General features: G+C 31.8%; 2 protein-coding genes and 1 pseudogene across 2 annotated transcripts; 1 reads left to right on the top strand and 2 right to left on the bottom strand.

The window, feature by feature from the left end:
- Positions 1-5,618: 5,618 nt before the first annotated feature.
- Positions 5,619-6,398, bottom strand: LOC130956685 (secreted RxLR effector protein 161-like). The gene has a single exon (XM_057883699.1). The coding sequence runs from the start codon at positions 6,396-6,398 to the stop codon at positions 5,619-5,621; it is 780 nt and encodes a 259-aa protein (XP_057739682.1).
- Positions 6,399-13,530: 7,132 nt separating this feature from the next.
- On the top strand, positions 13,531-13,641 carry LOC130959332 (small nucleolar RNA snoR2/U65; annotated as a pseudogene).
- Positions 13,642-15,886: 2,245 nt separating this feature from the next.
- On the bottom strand, positions 15,887-19,895 carry LOC130956684 (probable xyloglucan glycosyltransferase 12). The gene is made up of 7 exons (XM_057883698.1): positions 19,870-19,895; positions 17,894-18,087; positions 17,243-17,553; positions 16,841-17,131; positions 16,440-16,553; positions 16,232-16,324; positions 15,887-16,180 (listed from the first exon to the last, which is right to left on the bottom strand). The coding sequence occupies exons 1-7, from the start codon at positions 19,893-19,895 to the stop codon at positions 15,887-15,889; spliced, it is 1,323 nt and encodes a 440-aa protein (XP_057739681.1).
- Positions 19,896-20,967: the final 1,072 nt, after the last annotated feature.

Below are 20,967 nucleotides of genomic sequence, written 5' to 3'. Positions count from 1 at the left end.
AACAGCAATATCACAATTTATAATTTTAAATGTGTGTTGAAAACCGTAGATATTCTTATTGCAAGTCCTTTTTGCCTAAGCTTAACCACAAATGAATTAAATTATATAAGAGTATAGTAAATAACTTTGATATAAATCTAGTAACTGATAAAATAAATAAGACCTACAGTACAATCAAGTGAATTTAATTTGGATAGATTCTTTCAATTTTTTTAATTGTTTAGAAAAATATAATTTTTTATTTTATTTTTTTAAATAAAATAAAAAATATTAAATAATTAAATATCACACCTTATCAAATAATTGAAAAAAAAAAACAATCTACTCTTATCTAACACTTATAAAAAATGAAGAGTGTATATACAATAAAAAAGAATGAATAAAAAACTCTCGAAAAAAATTATAACATTCTTACTATCAAAATATTATGTTTAAATTATGATATCGCTAATGACAAAAATGTCATTTATATTCATTATATTACTTATTTACATATTATAGGAGCCTTTAAATAAATGAAACTGAAAATAAAAGGTATTTTTTTTGTCATACATATATACATACATATATTTTATATTCCAATTATTATAAGGTAATTAACAATTATTACAACTCAAGCAACTACATTTATTGTCATGAATAAAATGAGTTAAATCTCAAAGTGGTATCTGAACTTGTAATCGAACTTTGAACTCGTCTCTAAATTTAAAATTGTCCCAAATTTGTCCTTGAACTTAACAACGATCATCCCTGAAATATTTTTTGGCGACATATTGACGACGTGGTTCGACAGAGATCACGCTAGACTTGTGAACGTCGTTGTTTCCTTTTTGACCCCAAATACAACTGAAACGATGTCATTTTAAGTATTGAGAGATGTTTAATGCATTGGTGTTACTGTGCATCTGCCTCTCACAAAGTCTCTTCTTGTTCTCCTAATCCCTGCAGATACCTCGCAGATGCCGGTGCCACCACTACAACAATAACATCAATTTCTTAACATAGAATCTCTGGCTCGAATGGATACTACAACTCTCTCACAGTTGGAGCTCCATGTCCTGTCTTTCTCCTACCTCTCCGTCTTTGTTCTCTATCCCACCCATTATCACCTTGTTATCCCCAAAATTGATCCCTCTTTCTTCAACGAGAGCACCAGATCTTGCTGCCAGACATACTCCCGTCCCCTTCCTCCCTCCCTCCAAGTCCTTTCTCACCAGCCGCCAATACCGTATTGTTGGCCTCCTCCTCGTCGCTAAGCTACCTTCTATCCTTTTCAATGGTCTTGAAAATGTCGAAAATCATGTGATCATCGATTATCTAAAATATTTTATTAGAAAAAATCAAAATTTGACAATTCGCTCCGCCTTCTTCCGCTTCCGCGCTGGTCGCCCACTACAGAGGTGGTGCTGTCGAGTGGAGAGGAGAGCTCGCTATGGTGAATGTCGGGGAGAAGAAGAGGAAGAGTGGGAGGAAACTGAAGGTGAAGGTAAACTTGGAAAAATCTTATTATGATGAACAAGGAGTAGTGATCAATCTAATGGAGCTAGTGAAGGTAGAAGATCACACTTTCTAGATATTAAATTGGGAGTAGGGTTATAAACTAATAATAGAAATTAAATTGAGTCAAAATATTATAATTGTCACGTAATATAGCCGTTGATTATCCATTATGGCTTCCCTCCATACACGACATCACTCCTTTCACGAATATTCGCCGAAAAATACTTCAAGGACGACTATTGTTAAGTTTAGAGACAAATTTGAGACACTTTTAAGTTTAAAGACGAGTTAATTCGAGGCTCAATTGCAAGTTTAAGGATCATAGTGAGGAGAAAAAGAGGAGAAAAAGCCAAAAGAGAAAAGAGGTAAGAGAGAAACATTAAAAAACTAAAAGAATTTTCTGTGTAATTGATTTTTGTTGAACTAGGATTAATTTTCTTTATCAAGTTGGGATAGCACTTAGTGGTGGCTAGGTTTAGGTAGAAGTTTAGTGCTTGATACTAGATGAATTAAGTTGTAATTCATTGGTATTAGTATATGTAATCAGTTTGATTATAGTGAAAATTGCACCATAGTTGTGGTGGAAATTGGATATAAATTTCATGGCACAAAGAAACTGAACCAAAATATATACTTACCTAATTCTCTTTTTTCTTTCTCTATCTTATTCTAGTTTTAGAGACAAATATATATATATATATATATATATATATATATATATTCTGCATAATCTGTTTCTACAAAAAATAGCTAAAAAAACTTTTTTTTTTAAATTTAACTTGATTTAACCCCTTCTCAAATTTTAGCAGTATTATCAACTATTTTAATATAATCATATGTTAGTTCTCGAACTTCAAATTTTTTTTTCAAACAATATATTATAGACTTCTATAATTTACTTTTTTTAAAAAAAATTGGGTTACTACAATTTTACTTCTGAGACTCATACATATTTACCATTTTTAATTCATTTTTAATGTATATAAATTAATTGAAAAAATCTTCTCTATTATTTCAAAAATTGAGCAAACAGTTAAAAATGATTTAATACTTTTTAAATTTTATTTATTATTTTTTATCATCAAAACTAAATCTAAATTAAGAAACTAACACTAACAACCTCTTCGGTCTACATTTGAGATATTTTCATAACATATTTATAATAATTAATTTTTAAAAAAATTATTAAATTAAATGATTTTACGATTCAAAATATGTTATGATTTCATATGTTAGATATTTAATTTATTTTTCTAATTTTACACAATCTTGATTTTTACTATTTTATTCTTAACAATTTATCACTCTATATTCAATAAGTTCTTTCAAAATATATTTTTAAGGCAACTATTCTAATAAAGATGTTAAAAATATTTTTTTAATTTTATAATAATTTTTATTTAAAAAATATAATTTATTTGTTTGGCTATACTTTAAATAAAAATAATACTTTTATAATATATAAAGATAAAATTCTATAATTTATCATCTAATAATTAAAATGAAGTATATTCATATGATGACAATCAATAAATTTTCATTAAAGTAGCCACCTATTTATAATAACTAATTTTGTCACGAGTCATGACATTTGTATTAATATATTATATTTTTTGAAATTTATTATCAAAACGTTACTTTTTTAAATTAATTACTCAGATATCTCCTTTTATTAAGGTGATAACTGATTTATTATTTTATTTTTAATTATAATAAAAAATTGTAATATAAAAAAAATAATATTTAAATAACTAATTTTAAAAGAATCACCATTTTAGTAATAAGTTAAAAAAAATGACACATTAATAAAAAAAAAATCGGCTTGCCTTTAATCAGTTATATACCATTTAGTCCTCCCAATCAGAAAGATACACAAGCACTACTCTTTTCTATAATTTCTACTATATTAGTTGCCTAGTTGGTGGTGCAATCGCAAAGGAGATATTGCACTTTTCATTTAATTGCTCTAAGCTAAATCAAAGGGCTATCTCCACCGCCAACATTAATTATCACTGGTTGGCTTTGTTTCAAGCTTTCAATTGCAAGGGTACAAATTAAACACTCCAGCCGCTTTCTTTGTAGCCGTCATAATTGATTAACAGATGAGTTATTGTAATTGTCATCATATATTGAAAATTTCGGCCCAAAATGGTGGAAAGCATTCAATCCATTTCTTTGGAAACTTTTGCATCTTGGAGCTCCATAAATTTAGCGGCACCCAGTAATAAGATGCTATAGATCTGGTTGAGTAAAATTTTATAAAAATGCGTTTGTGTTTTTTAAAAATAGATATTTTTTATTTTGTACTTGATAAGAAAGAGAGTAAGATTGCATATATTTGTATAATTAAAGACATATACGATGGAGTTACAATTAATGTAAAGATTTAAGATGGTGTGATAGAATAATTTTTTATTAGTATAAGATTACACTAGGAATCATCTTTAGTCTTAGAAGTACTCATAGAGTATATTCAAGAGTCTGTGCCATAGTGCATGTTTTTTGCTGATGATATTATCCTTATGGGAGAGTTAAGGGAAGATCTAAATAAGAAGGTAGATTTATGGAGAGAATCTCTAAAAATGTGTGGTATGCGCATAAGCTATAGGAAAACGGAATATATAGAATGTAAGTTCGGCCGCCGAAGAAAAAATCCTAATACATAGGTGAAGATTGGAAAAAATATCCTACGAAAAGTAAAAGGTTTTAAGTATCTTGGATGTATCATACATGATAATGTAGAGATTGAACATTATGTAAATCATAGGATCCAATCAGGTTGATCAAAACGGTGGAATGCGTATAATTTTATATGTCACAAAAAAATGCCTTTTAAAGTTAAAGGTAAATTTTATCACACTACTATATCAGAGTGGCTATGTTTTATGGTACAGAGTGTTGGACGAGCAAAGGAGAGCACGAACATAAGTTAAGTGTGACATAGATGAAGATGTTGAGATGGATGAGTGGTCATACGCGATTGGATAGAATAAAAAATAAAGATATAAGGGAGAGAGTTGAACTAACATCTATTGTGGAAAAGATGGTAGAATCGCATCTTAAGTGGTTTGAACATGTGAGAAGAAGACCGACAAAGCACCTAGTCAGGAGAGTGGATGAGATGGAAGATGGATAATGAGTGAAAGGTAGAGAAAGACTTAGGAAGATCATCCATGAGGTGGTCAAATGAGATTTACATGTAAATGATCTCTCTGTAGACATGATACATGATAGAGGCAAAGCTCAATGGCGCGTTTGATTCATGTAGCTGACCCCACCTAATGGGACAAGGCTTTGTTGTTATTGTCATATTTGATAAATTGAAAAAACTATATATTTGTGCTTAAAAGATAAAGGTGCTTTTAAAAGCATCTAAAATAATTTTTTTTTAAGTTGGTTTGTACTTATCAAAATTAAAAAATCTAATATAACTTTATACAAATAATTTCTAAATTTAACTTTTATATTTATATCTATTGTAATATTTTATTTTAAAAATTATTTTATTAAATATAATTATAATACTTATATTTATTGAAAGTTATTTTTAATTTGATATTTTTAAATGCAAGTGGTGCTGCAGTTTTCGTAAACTATTTTCATAAAATGAAAATGTTAACAAACGAAACTTTAATGTTCAGGGTCCAAATTGTGTATACAATAACTAAAATTATTGTGCAAGTTGTCACAACTAAAAAAGAGAATTTTAAATATTGTGCACAATATTAAATTACTATATAAATATTAAATTTTTAGAATAGTACTTTGATCACATTACCATTGAAAAAGAAGGAAAATATACAAATAATAAAAAAAGTTGTACAATATTTGAAAATATACATTTAATGATGAAGGGTGAGTTTAAGCTGCATCTAAAGGAAGTGATTCAAGAACTAATGGAGTGTGAGGAGAATGTTTCTCTGCACATTTTCTTGTTGAGAAAAATTGCAGAAATTGGATTAGTGGTTGAACTAACTCTATTAGTCACATGTTTGTGTATTTATACGTAAGCTTGCTCAGAAGACTAACTGACTAACTATAAATAGAGTTAATGCTAACTAATTCTAACAAACTTAAAGCAGTGCTAACTAATCTAATCAGGCTTGAAGCTTCAGTTATCAAGTCACGCCTTTCCTCAAGTCAGGCACATGTATGTTGAGGAGCCTGAACTTGCGATGACATGAATTAAATAACTTGGGAATCAATGCTTTAGTGAGGATATCTGCAGCTTGCTCTGCAAACTTAATAGGCAGTAGTTTGATCACTTGTTCCTTGGCTTTGTCGCAAATGATGTGACAATCCGCTTCTATATACTTTGTTTTCTCGTGAAACATTGAATTAGCAGCTATGTGTAATGCTGTCTGGCTGTCGCAGTAGATGGCTATTGGCTTCATTGGTGAAAATTTGAGCTCATTCATGATGAAACGTATCCACTGGGCTTCACATGTTGATGCCGCGAGAGCTTTGTACTCAGCTTTTGCTGATGATGTGGTCACCACATTTTGCTTATTGCTCTTCCATGTTATCAAACTTATTCTCAGGAAGAAGCAATAGCTCGTTACTGGCCTTCTCGAATCGGGACATGCAGCCCAATCGCTATCCGAATAGCCAATTACTTTAAGATTGGACTTGGTGGAAAAAAATAGGCCTCGTGCTGGGGAGGATTTCAAGTATCTTAGTACTCTTAGGCAAGCTTCGAAGTGTTTGTTAGTGAGACATTCCAAAAATTGGCTTAACTTGTCGACTGCATAGCTGATTTCAGATCTTGTATTTGCTAAGTAGAGTAGGCACCCAATTAATCTTCGATATTCATTGTTGGTCTCTAACCTTGTTCCTATTGATTTTGATAGTTGACTGGAGTAATTCATTGGAGTTGTGGCACTCTTGGCAGCTAGCATTCCATAATCTTCAAGTAGTTCAAGGCATGGTACATTGCAAATCCCTACCTACTTCTGTCAAACTCGATGCCTAAAAAGTACTTAAGTTCACCAATGTCCTTGATCTAGAACAGTTCGTGCAAATGATCCTTGACAGCCTGAATCTCAACCATACAGTTTCCTACCAAGACGAGGTCATCCACATGCACAAGTATGGCGGTGAAGGAAGTATCAGAGCCCTTGGTGAAGAGACAATCATCATGCTTCGATTGATGGTACCCAAAACTGATGAGAGTGGTGGCAAGTTTGGTGTACCACTGTCTACTTGCTTGTTTTAATCCAAAAAACGACCGCGTAAGCTTGGAAACCAAAGCAGAATCATCAACCTTAAGGCCTGGTGGTTTTTTGTTCTTTAATAGTGGAAAGTGCTACGGTGTGAAGGTGGCAGTGACTCGTAGGATAAGACATCACTCAGTGGATATTTGCATCGTGTAACACCCTACCACACAGTGCCTTACGCTTAAGTCGTAAAGTAGATGTGGCAAGATATTATGACCTCTAAAGGAAAATTATATGTACATAAATATAGTGGATGAAATCATATCAAGAAGCCTTGAAGAATAAGCTAAACAAAAATGATAAACAGAAAATCGTGTCACACTCGCATGGATGTTCGTAGAACGGACAAGTGAGATCAAAACAAAACTGAAAACATATGTATATATCAGAGTTCCAAAACTTAGATAGCAAGCTCCAGACTCGACCTGCGAAGCTAAGGTCGGCCAGAGTATATAATTATATATATTTATATACAACCCAAAATAAAACTCAAACTACAAAATAAACATCTGTATCTCCAAGTCAACCTCTAGGAGGGACAAAACACAAAATGTACATGCGAAGATTCTATAAACATATATGTATAGCCTAAAAGAAAATATGACAGTCCAAAAGATAGTATTTCGCTTGTAAGAAGGCTCTCCAGACGCTCAACGAGGTGCCTCTCGACCTGCATCTGAAAAATAACAAAATATATATGGAATGAGAACTGGAGGTTCTCAGTATGATAAAGGTACCCACATAGTTAATATAAAAGGTCCCGGGAAAGCCAGAGGCATTCTTAGAACTTCGACACTCATATTTCAGTTCAAGGAGTCAACTACACACCAGAAATTAGGTAAGTTATCTAAGGTATTCAAGTTCTGAATCTAAATTTAACCGAACATTCCACTTTCTGTCTCCTCTAATCCTCTGAATCACCTGTGGGACAACCCCCCTTCACACCTCTGCCAAGAGGGGTTTCTCAGAAAACATACACATACAATTCAAGCAAGAAAAACACAGATAGAGAAGCATTTACAGCAAGTAGAACAAGTAGCAGATAAGCAAAATTAAACAGTTAAGCAAACCAAAACAATGCACACTTAAGCAGACAAACAAATTCATATGATGTATGCCTATCTTATGGCTGATGAGTCTCATCTCTCGGTTATACAGCCAATCCGACATGTCCTGACAGTTAACCATTAGACAGTCTCTCTGTGCGCGCATCCCCAAGCTCAATAATATAGTATTTCATAGAGTCAAACTCCAAGCTCAATAACATAGTATTCCATGGAGTCAAACTCCAGGCTCAATAATATAGTATTCCATACTCAAATATAATATTCATATATATATATATATATATATATATATATATATATATATTCAATATATGCATGCCCATAGGGAGAATCTGGAGAGTTAAAGTGCCCGGTCACATCTTGCGACAGAGGGTCAACAAATAGTCTCAAATACACAAGCCACGTAATAATCTCTTTCCTTTTTAAAATAACACTTCAAATCAAAACTCCAATTCTTATAGAAATTTTAGTAGTATCTCCTCTAAAACTCGAATTTCTGCCAACCCTTCAAGGGTCCCAGCTACCAACCAAACACCTCTCAGTCATTCAAATCATTTCCAGTAACAAATTATTTCAAGATCGAACAAATAGCAATATTAAATTTTTTCCCAAAACCAACCAACTTCAATAGCAAATTACTAACAACAGCTAAACCACACATTTTATACCATATACATAATCCGTCAATTATACATTTAGTTCATTCCTATCTTAAGGTCTTTTAGCCTAAGTTTTCACGTGACATTAAACATTAACTACGAGAAACCAAAATCATACCTTTGTACGGAATCAAAATATTCGAAACTCCAGTGAAGCTTTCTGACTGAGCCATCGAAGAAGAAAACATCCAGAATCGTCTGTGCCTCCTAGAACTCCCGTTGGCCAAAATCAAAGGATAGAGGAGCTACGTCGCCGTCAACTTCCATCGACCAAAAGTAGTGCCAACGTGTAGAGGAGGAGGATACAAATACTTTTATCGGATTAGATTTTTTATTGGGGTTACGGATTGCAAGAAATCGAAACAAAAGGTTGGAGGAGATTTACATTCTCACGCTTTTCTCTCCCGGTCACTCTTCTCTCTCACCACTCATTCCTTCGTATGCTTTATATATATATATATATATATATATATAATGACATAATAAGGCTAATGATACTCATAACTATATATCATATATATGTATACGTATACAACGACTTTTCATTAGGTAAATGGCTGCCGCCTTTTAATAATAATAATAATAATAATAATAATAATAATAATAATAATAATATAATTAATAGCAATAATATATATAAAGTTAAATGTATATAAATTACTAATATGATATTAGTAACTTAAAGATGAAAGATATTTAGTGAAATATTAGCAAAATTAAGCTCACCAAAGAGTACCAATATTTACTCATATCGGCAATTATCGAACTCGATAATAATATTATTAACTAAACTCTATTTTTAAATTAAAATATCAATTACTCAAATTAAGATATACATATAAGTTTTATTAATTATAAATTGTTAGAATTATAGTTTTAATTATGTAAAATATTATATATATATATATATAAGAATATGAATTTGATTGAATTTAAATTGTTATAAAATTAGTTCAATTACTGATAGTAAAATAATTTTCTAAAAATAAGGAACTCTAATTTTATAAAATAAATTATAATTTATTTATATTTATATTTTTTTTTAAAATTGAGAGTCGCTACACATCGGGTTGCAAGAGCTGAAGATGATTGGCAAGTTGATCCTGTGGTTAATAAGGAGCAGTGAAAGTCTCTTAGGTAAGAGGGGGTCTCCATTCTCTTGAGGATCGCCTAATAGGCCTAGCAGACAGTGTAGTGTTTTGATGTTATGCAATAGTGTGTGATGCGGTTTGAAATGCATGCTGTGATGGTGAATGATTATATGGTGATGTGTGTGAGGGAGAACTCAAAACTATTTGAGGAGATGTGTTTGGATTAGGAGATGCACACCGTGTATTATTGGATGAGAAGTGAGTGATATTTTGTGAATGAGAGTGAATGATTGAATCAAGAAGATCTATGAATTGATGAATATGATTTTCTGGTTCTGGTATAGAATCAAAGATGCCATGAGTAATCGAATGAAAAAGAAAAAAGGTGCTCATAGAACTTAACATCTCTAAAAAGAAATATTTCTCTAGTCTTTAGGTCATAGAGAAGGTAGCCTTTAACTCCTTGTTGATGTCCAAAAAAACGGATTTTTTGGCTCTTGAATCAACTTTTTTTCGATGAGCTGAAGTGGTGGTAGCATAAGCAAGACAGCCAAATACTCGAAAGTAGTTGATATCTGGTAGTTTGTCATATAGAATTTAGTATGGGAACTTATTTTTTAAAATTGTGCTGGAAATCCTATTGATTATGTGAATGGCTTGAGCACTTGCATAGTTTCAAAAATATTTTGGAATATTTGCTTGAAACATGAGTGCTTGAGTCACTTCTAATATATGTTGATGTTTTCTCTCAACAATGCCATTTTTTTGAGGAGATTCAACACAACTAATTTGGTGGATAATGCCCATGGCTTCATAGTATGCTTGCATTTGGAACTCTATTCCATTGTCAGTTCGGATCTTTTTAATTGTTTTGTTGAACTGAGTTTGGAATAGTGTTACAAAGCTCTTGATTAAGTCTTTGACTTCAGACTTTAATTTCATAAAAAAAGCCATGTATATCTATTTCTATCATCTACAATGTAAGAAAATATTTGTGACCAGCAGTAGATAAGTGATTAATGGTCCTCATATATTTAAATGAATCAAATCAAAATTATTTTCTATCTTTGACAACTTGTGTCCAAATGCCAATATATCCTCTTTCTCTTTCTCTGATAGCTCCTCTGCCATGCCTCATTCCTCTATTTTCTTGAGCAGTTTTGCTTGAAGTGCTCATCAGGGTTCTGGCATCGAGTATAAATTCAGGCTGATGTATTTGCCTTTCTTGCTGAAGTAGCAAGGAGAAAGCTTGATCAATCTTTGACATTGGATTTATCAACATGACTTGAGACTTTACATGAGATTAAACTTCAATAATCCTTTCAAGAATCACACGACATATGTATTTTCTGACAATCTCCAAACCACACACATAATTAGTTGCTGCACACGTTACACAAGAGATATAGGTCGTAGGTTTTCAAGTTCTTCTCAAATTGCATTCAATTCGGTGAAGTATGTTGTCAGAGAGTTCACCTTGCTTGATTGCGCTTAGCTCATCATCAAGTTCGACCATCTTGAATACATCTCATTGACTATACCTGTGTTTTAGGTCTCGCCACAAATCTGCTACAACATCGTGCTAGATCACACTTTGAACAATTTCTGGACTTAATGCCAAGGTTATCTAAGAAACAATGTAATTGTTGCATCTATCCCATGCTTCATACAATGGATCATTCACATATAATTTTTCAATTGAACCATCAACAAATTTTACCTTATTTTTTGACCTCAACGCTCTCCACATTGCTCTTTCCCTACTGTGGTAGTTTGAAAAAGCCAAGATCGTAGCGATCAGAGGGGATCCTGGACTTTCACCAGAATAAAGGTAGTACGGGCTTAGTGGATCTGTGAAAAGACTCATATTGTTCCTTGCATGCTGAGACTGCATGATGTTAAATTAATTCATCATATTCGCAAAGGTGTGCATGTCCATGTTTGGAAGCTCGTTTTTCTAATCTGGCGCCATATGTATCAATGAATCTTTTAGCGTTCAAGATTCAGAACTTCTTCTCTAAATTGGAAAAACATAAATTTTGCTAAGTTTATTGTAATATCATCAATCTCTATCGTGTGAGCGAAGAGAAGAGGAAGAATTGGACAGAAGCGAAGAGAAATTGGAAGTTGAAGAATTTGGGGAAGAATTGGATCAGGAATTGAATATCAAGGGTTTTGATGCAAGAAATTGAAATTGAAGTTGCGAATGAGAATCCGATGCGTCAATCACAATCAGGAATCGAATATCTAGGGTTTGAGGCAAGAAATTGGAATTGAAGTTTCGAATGTGAATTCGATTTGATGCGCCAATTACTTCTCTCATACTATTTGTTCGAATTTACTCGACCTTCAGAATTTAGCCTCCACGCTCACTGCACCATAATGAAAGGTGAATTCGAGCTGCATCTAAAAAGAATAACTCAATAATTAATAGAGTATAAAGAGAATGTTTCTCTTGCACATTTTCTTATCGAGAGAAATTGCAAAAATTAAATTAATTCTATCAGCCACATGTTTATGTATTTATACATAAATTTATTAAGAAGACTAACTAACTATAAATAGAGTTAATACTAAGGTGATTGCTACGGTACGATAATAAATTCATACGTACCGATACGTTTAAAATATGGACAAGTAGTAACAAGCCACGTGGAATTTATTTTCCACGTTAGCATTTAATTTTTTCTTTTTTAAATATATATTATATCACCACTTTTACTAAAATACCCTTTTAATTAAATAAAAATAAAAAATATTTATTTATTTAATTTTATAAAAAGACTTAAATACCCTTTTTTGTATATATTAGACAAAAATTACTCTTTTAGATTAATTAAATTGTTTAATTTTAAATTTTAAATAATCTAAAAAATAAAAACAAAAATACATTTAACAAAATTATTTGTCTCTTCATAAACCCTAATCAATTATTCATACCAAAAAAATTAAATAAATTTAAAAAGTATTAAACAAAATCTCTTTGTTCTTTGTTTACTGGGTTCTCACACAACCCCCATCTCTAATTGTTCATACCAAAAAAATCATCTGAAAAATTGACAAAAAAAAATAAAAGAACAGAGTTTCATGTCTTCATCTTCCTGGGTTTTTCACCAGCACACTCTCAACGAGCTTCTCTCTCATTCCCAATTCTGAGACTCAAACTCTCTCCTCTCTCACTGCCACTAGAGTCTCTACTCGTTCACACAGTCACACTCACCGGCGTCTCGTTGTTCATCTCCTATCGTTGCCGGCATTTCAACGTCTCGCGGCCTTCCCTGGGCTCTTCCTCGCCGGCGACAGAAGCACTCGTCGGATCGTCGTCGCTCGTCGTCTTCTGGTTTCAAGTACTCACCGTCGCAAGTCACCGTGGATCATGGACTGTCGTAGGGTCGTCACTTGCTTCGTCGCTCGTCCTCTTCTGGGGTCGGGTCCTCTTCGTCACCCAGTCGCCCTTGGTAAGTCCATGCATCATCACTTTCCCTATACTCCCTTTTCCAGATTCTCTTCTCCTTGTATTTTGAGATGATGTTGAATTGGTAATCAATTAATTTGTTAGCGATTGAATCTTGAATTTGTTGCTGTATTGCTGAATAATCACCGAGTTTAATTTTTTTTGTCTTTGCTAAAAATCATCAGAGTTGAATTTGTTACTGATTATCATCGAACCTTGAATTTGTTGCTGGCTTGCTCAAGCACCTCCTATTATGTTTTCTATGTACTACTTGTGTATGCTACAGTATTCATATGACCGGGCTTACAATTTATTGTTGTCTTGCTCAAACACCCCCTATTATATTTATCTCTACAGTTTTTATATTGTACATTGCTTCATGATTTCAGTTTGTTTTTGCATAATATACTTCAACCGATAGCTTGTTTCCCCTGAATGAATTAAAATAAAAAACTGTAAACTAAACATATACCCCATTCGGGTATTTGGATCAAATAAAAGCAAACAAGCTAAACCCCCAACTGACAAAAGGAAAATACAGCCAGTCTTATGATTGGACCAAGAGTAAGAATGTTCATTTGTTTCACATTTTGATAGGAACCTGGGAGTCTTAATACACTGTGATCTGCGGATCCGTTTTATTTGATTACATTCTATTTTATGTAATCCTTTTACCAAAAAAAGCAAAAAAAATATGTATCCCTCAACCATTTCTTAATAGATGCAGCGCTTTGAGATAGTTAATGGTGTCACTGAAGGAATAGCAGAGGAGAAAACTACAGGTGCTGAAGAGGACGAAGGTACTAATTACAAGATCACACATTTTCCTTAAATAGCATTTCAATTCATTCACTGATAACACTTTGATTTGGTTTTGTAGAAAAAGGAGTACTTGCTTTTTGGCTCAATGCAATGAAAAACAATGAAGTGTTAGCTGAAGAGGTTAGTTGGTTCTATCAATAGTAACTCCTTTTTTTTAAATATTTATTTTATGTCTTGCAACCAAGTCTTAGTGTTAGCTTAAGAGGTTAGTTAGTTCTATTCAATAGTAACTCCTTTTTTCTTTGAAATGTTTATTTTATGTCTTGCAACCAAGCTCATTTTAAGTCTTTGTGAAATAGATTTCAGAGCATGATGAAGGTGCTCTCAAGTTTCTCAAAGATATCAAGTGGAGTAGGATAGACAACCCAAAAGGTTTCAAGCTTGAGTTTTATTTCGATACTAATCCTTATTTCACAAAGCAAAATCTCAAAAAAGATGCCTATTATTTCCTTATTGGCATTTTCCCTATTTCATGACCACATCAAATTTTGTTTGCATGGAAGGCATATTATTTGAGAGCATAATTGACTTAAGCAAACTTATATTTTCACCTATCATTTAAACTTTGTCAATGTGTGGGTTGAAAAGATGTTGATTGGTTTTGCTTGCTTGACAGATGTGGAAGATAGTCTGGAAACAACGATAGACGCCATTATAGAGGGTTGTAATTATTCATGGGAAGGAAATCATGGAGGGATAAGAAAAAATCTTGAGGATCCATGCTTAGCTCCATTTAATGAGACGAAAAGTTGGAGAGAGTCTGTACTCATTGCACAAAGTGCTTGCCAGGCAAGACAATTTCCAACCTAATACTAAATTAAGCATGTTGTGATTGGTGTTTGTGGTGCATTCACATGCTTAAGTTATGTGTTTGAGTAAAACAAGAGGAACCGGTTTAACGAATCTATGATGCCTTGTTAAATCTGTTTCAACGAATCTATTCTTATGTTCATGACCTGTTAGTTAGCAGTCAATGGCACCTGTTCCTTTGATCTCCATGCAAGTACTCAGATCTTTGTTTAATCTTGCAGGAACTAGACAGTATATGTAATGAAAATATTTGGACCATACCAATGTATCGAGTATCTCCATCAGACGATAAGTTGTCCAATTTAGGTGTAGAAGCCAAGATTCTTGTGATACACAGTTATGTTGCTTGTATATCTATGTTGAAGAATTATCATGTATTTCACATGCACTATATATATATATATATATATATATATATATATATATATATATATATATATATATATTGCTTAATGAAGGTGGATTCCGAGCTTTGGTGACCTTTAAATGACCCGACTTCGAGTGTTCATTGGGGGGTGACACTTGTTCCAATCCTCGCGAAGCAAGAGACTCGGCTGCTGCAAGGATGTTGGCTAACTTAAGAAGTAAGCAAAAATCGGCTAGTAATTTTGACTTCAAGGCATAGAATCAGCAAACTTTCTAGATTTTTCTCTACCTTTGATTTCTGTTTGGTGTAAGAAAAATAAAAGTAGTTTTTATTTTACTGATTTGACAATTGATGTGCCATATATTAAGTATAGCAGCTGAGTTTGTTGCTTAGTCCCAAGTTATCTGTTATCTCGGTTTACTTTTATCTTTTGTTATCATTAATGTTTTGGTGAACAGAAATGTTTTCTTTTTGAAAGTGAATTTCTAATAACTGCTGCATGGATGGATATATTGTTTTTGTGAAACGGCCATGAACATATATGAGGTTTTCTTCGTTGTTTTTGCATGTTTTTGAAAACCTTACAATTTAAAATTAGTTGTAAAGATAACTTAAAAGAAAGAACAAGGTCATGTGAGGAAAGTACTATAGCAGAATGGGTTGCCAAGTGAGGAATTCAGTGGTAACCCATGTTTATAAATAATTATTGAAGATGTTGCTATATGTACAAAAAATTAATTTAGATAGACAATTGCACAAAATAACAAAAAAAGAATGAGATAATCAAATTACAACATACATCTTGCATCTTCTCCTCCTGCTCTCCAATGAATGATTTTCGTATGTGGAATATCAGAAACAAAAGAAAAAAATAGTATAATCACCCAGACAAAACTCTTTTTAACTTGCTGTGTCCATGTCTTTACTTCCAGCAACAACTTTGCGGTGGCGCCTATTACTAGTTTTCCTATCTCTTCCACGCCTTCCCGGCCCTCTCCTGTTGGGTAGACTTCCAACCTTTTTGCTGACCACCTCGAGAATTGGAGCTGGTGGAGGGGGTGGTTGGACATGACCCGCTGGTGGAAAGAAGTAGAAATGGATTCCTTGTGCTGAAAGAAGAGACCTTGCTGAGGCTGTTAGAAGCAAAACGACCAAAGCAAGTTCCTTCATATATATTCTATTATGCTTCTTATTCTTCTTTGATGATGATGATGATGATGCAATTTTCTTCTTCTCTTGCAGAATTATGCAGAATAGTGTGAATGAATAGAAGGGTAGTATCAATTTTCTAAGAAGAAAGAACATAAATATGCTGTTGAATTTCTTTGATAAGCTTATCTAGCAGAACATAATTGGTAATGACTTGTATAAGCACTAGCAATAGATGTTAAGGTCTTGATTATTGCCATATAAACAAGGTACTGAATTGAGATATGCATAGTGCGATGCTTACCTTCGAGCGTATGATGGCGGGCAAACAAAGGCGAAACAATTGCATTGGTCCGGAATGCCATCTATGTTGCTGTTTCCTATAAGCTTCATAAGATTCTGGTAGCTCACATTGACACTGAAAATAGTAACAAGTTACAATTAGTATGATAGAAGATGACTGAATAACAAAATTTAGGCTAAGCTAGCCGTCGTCCCTCAACGATACATGCAAGATCAATTTGATCCCTGAAAGATTCATGACATTGGTTTATTGATGTCACATGTAACTTTTAGAGACTAAAGCAATGTTGATGTATATATTTAACTATTTAAGGAGGACTAAGCATGTCTTAGAGGGATTAAATACCTAGTTTAATCTAATAATTTAATAGTTTGGTAGAAAATTAAAGTAGTAGGGCAAACCTCAACATCATTGAGGAAGATGAATTTCCAGCAATGAAGATGAGCTCGAACGGCAATGTCCATGTCCTCAACAGTGGTCCTCTCCAACCAACCACCGGCATCCTCCAAGGCCTTAATTCTCCACACTCCGGCGGTGCCATTGAACCCAAAGAAATTAAGGAAGATCCCATTTACTTGCTGCTCAACCTCAAAATGAAAAGCCAAATTAATGTTCTGCAACCGTGTTAAAAGGTTCTCATCCTTGTTCACAAAAGACCATCTCGTTTGAACTAATCCCAATTCGTCGTTATCCTGCATAGTATCAAACTAAATAAATTTAGTTGACTATAGCAGAAACATCCATCCAACAATAGATGCTAAATTTCTAGTAAGGGCATTGAATTTAATGAATTAATGAATCACCTTAAAATGAGGAATTGTTCTTTTAAGGAAATCAGCAGTAGGCTGGAAATCAGCATCGAAAATTGTGACAAACTTGTAGTCTTTCACATAGCTACAACTCATGGCAGATTTCAAGTTACCTGCCTTGTAACCCTCTCTGATCACCCTATGCCGATACACCATGTTGGCACCCTCTTGTTGCCATTGCTTCACCTCATCACTGATCAAAGACTGAGTTATTGGATCATCTGAATCGTCTAGAACTTGAATTAGCAACTTGGACTTAGGCCAATCCAAATTGCAAACAGCACCAATTGATTGCTGATAAACCTGAAGAACACAATCAACTTGATTGGATCAACAAACCACATTATTAGGTTTGGAGGTAGATTATGTTGGTTTCAAGTAGTTAAGTGGAGTCCAAATTGGAAGAAATCCAAATTAACAAGTTAAGCAATAAATGACAAAACAAGTCAAGCATCACTTCTTGATCCAAAGCTTTAAGGCTTTACAAATATATACCATTCAATTAATCCAAACTTACAACTAAAACTTGAAATTCCATCCTAGGAACACAAATTGGCTAATTTTTCAAAGCAAGTTGAACCCACAAATAGACTAATCCAAACAGAGAAATCAATCAAATCATCATTGTATCTTTATCTTACCTCTCTCTCTCATTGCACATGGGGATCTGGACTAACACCATAGGAAAGAACCCTTTCTTCTCCCCAGATTCAAGATCCAAATCACTATAATCTTCAGTAGCAACATTCTTGATCTTCTTATACCGGATCCAAAAATAACCCAAGCAAAGCACAAGCCTATCCAAGCTCTGAATAAGGAACAACACAATTTGTTTCACTCTTCATTAGTAATCAAATAATCATTCAATAAAAAATTAAAACACAAAATATTCAAATATTCAGTAATCAAATAATAATTAAACATGGTATAAATAAAAAACGCAAAAGAAGTTAGCAGTGAACTGACCGTCGAAGTCTAAAGTTTTTTTCTTGGTTGAGCTTCTGCTCTCTGAACTTGAAGGAAAGAAACTGGAATGGAGATGGGTTTTTCTTCTGAGTAGTCTGAGAAGAGGGGGGCAGAATCGTAACGGAGACAGAGGCCAGGCGACGAACACAACTCAAAAGACGGTGGTGGATTGGAAGAATCTGCGACGACCAGACGAAGACGATGGTGACTGAGCGCCCGACGGACGGCGACAGGAGCGCAATGGAGCAGATGAATACCAGGAATTGACGCGCCGAGCTCGAGGAAGAAGAAGCTGCGATTCTTGAAGGAGGAAGAAGCACGGACGACCAGACAACGATGGTAGTGCCTGAGAGCGACGGACGGCGACAGTCCTTGCGACGGTGGTGGAGAAGCTAGGTTTCTGTTTCAACTTTCTTTTTTGATTTGGGGAGAAAGATTGGGGTATTAAAAGGGTATTTTTGTCTAATCAAATAAAGGAAGGATGTTTAAGTCTTTTTATAAAATTAAATAAATAAATAATTTTTTTTATTTAATTAAAAGGGTATTTTAGTAAAAGTGGTGATATATTATATATTTAAAAAAGAAAAAATTAAATGTTGATGTGGAAAATAAATTCCACGTGACTTGTTACTATTTGTCCATATTTTAAACGTATCAATACGTATAAATTTATCATCGTACCATAACAATCACCTAATACTAACTAATTCTAACAAATTTAAAACAGTGCTAACTACTCTAGTCCGACTTAAAGTTTGAGTTATCAAGTCTTATTTAAAAAAATTGCAAGTAAACTATGTCGAAGCTTTCACCGATAATTTAAAGAAGGATTTCTCTTTAGTGACAAAAGCAATTAATAATTAAACTGCTGAGAAATAAATATTAAATATTTTTTTGAGAAAAACTAGAAAGTGCGAATAATTCTCAAATATGCAGGGTATAGGTTTATATATCTTAGATATTTTCTAGGTGTCATCTCTATTGTTCATTAGTAATAAATTATCATGCAATTGTGGTTTGAATAGGAAGAAGCAGATGTCATGCATTAAAAAACACTATATTTATCTCTTAGATGTGTAAAACGGTATAGAAAGAATACAGTGTAATGATCTTAAATATAGTAAAACTTTTGTCGAAATTTAGGTTGTCGTTTTTATTCAATTTTGAGATATTTATTTTAAATAAGTTTATTTATTCTGTTAATTTTTTTTAGTTTTAATTAAATTTTTATACTATTTTTAATTTTATAATTAAATAATTTGTATACGAAAAATATTATTAAAAATAGCATAATATTTTTTTTAATATATATATAGTAAAAAATCTAATTAAATTTTGAATTATAAATACTTTTAATTTAATTTATAAAAAAATATCCAATTAATTCTAATATTTTTTATATTAAAAAAAATTAATTATAAAAATAAAAATAATATAAAAATTCTAATTAAAAAATTATAAAAATCTAATTATAAATTAATAAAATTATAAAAATTAATAGAATAATAAGACTTATTTTAAATATTAATACAAATTACTATTCATATAAATATTATCTGACCGTATATAGTACAATTTATTTATACGTGTACAGTACTATTTACTTTTACACATATGGACTAACGTATATGGTTATTCGTATAATGTATACATACAGTAGTATTGATTTATACGACACCATTTATATTTACGAGACTACTTACAAATATATTTTTGTTCATATTTTTTATTGTATTGTAATATCTTACAAAATTTATTTTATTATGTATATTTTGGTGTCTATTATTACATTCGAATATCTCTAAATTTATGTTGTGAATCAACTCTTGATGAGTCCAAGACAATTTATATTTACATATACGAAGAAAATCTTAGTTACATTAATATTCACTAAATTCAATAAAAGGTCTTAAATAGATATTCATTAAATGTTTTATACTTCAATCTTGAATCATATATTTACTAAAGAGTTAACTATCAATTTCATATTTGAAATAATTTTTGAATTATTTAAAAATATAATAAGAATAACTAATAAATATTATATTTTTTATAAGTGACAAAAATAATTTTGTATTTAACAAATGACTTATTTATTTGATTTGAATTTTTGTGATAATATTTGAATAAATATTTAGAAAATACAAAAAATAATTCAAAACAAAATTTGATCTCTAAATTTTTTATTTTTCAAAATAATTTGGTCATTCAAAATAAAGAAATTTTTTAAAAAAATCATTTGACATAAAATAATCTAATTTTAAAGATAAAAGCTATTATTTTTATAATAATATTTACAAAAAATTGTATTACCATCTGATATTTAAAATGTTTTTAGAATAAATATTTAATATTTAATTTTTTGGTCATATTTTTAAATTTTTTAAAAATTTATTTATTATTAACATCTTTTAAAATCATTTTTAGCAGTAATGTAAATTTTTTTAGTACTATTTTAGTAATTTACTCACTAAATTATTGTACTCGCATACTTTTTATATATCCTCTCCGTCTTCTTTATATCTAAATTCAATAAATGTTTTAAATGCATATCAAATTAGATGGTATACATTAATTGTATTTAATTAATTAATTTGGATTTTACCTAAATTGCTAATAAAGGAACCACAAAAATTTATTATAAAGTTGTTTATGAAAATATCCTTATTTAATATAACTAATTTAAAATGTAAGTATCTATATTATTAATTGTGTTTAATATTGTGTAGTGAGTAAAAAACAAAATATTTAAT

This window comes from Arachis stenosperma, chromosome 10 (assembly GCF_014773155.1).
Source record: "Arachis stenosperma cultivar V10309 chromosome 10, arast.V10309.gnm1.PFL2, whole genome shotgun sequence".
NCBI lineage: Eukaryota > Viridiplantae > Streptophyta > Magnoliopsida > Fabales > Fabaceae > Arachis > Arachis stenosperma.
This window is presented reverse-complemented; position numbering and strand designations above follow the sequence as displayed.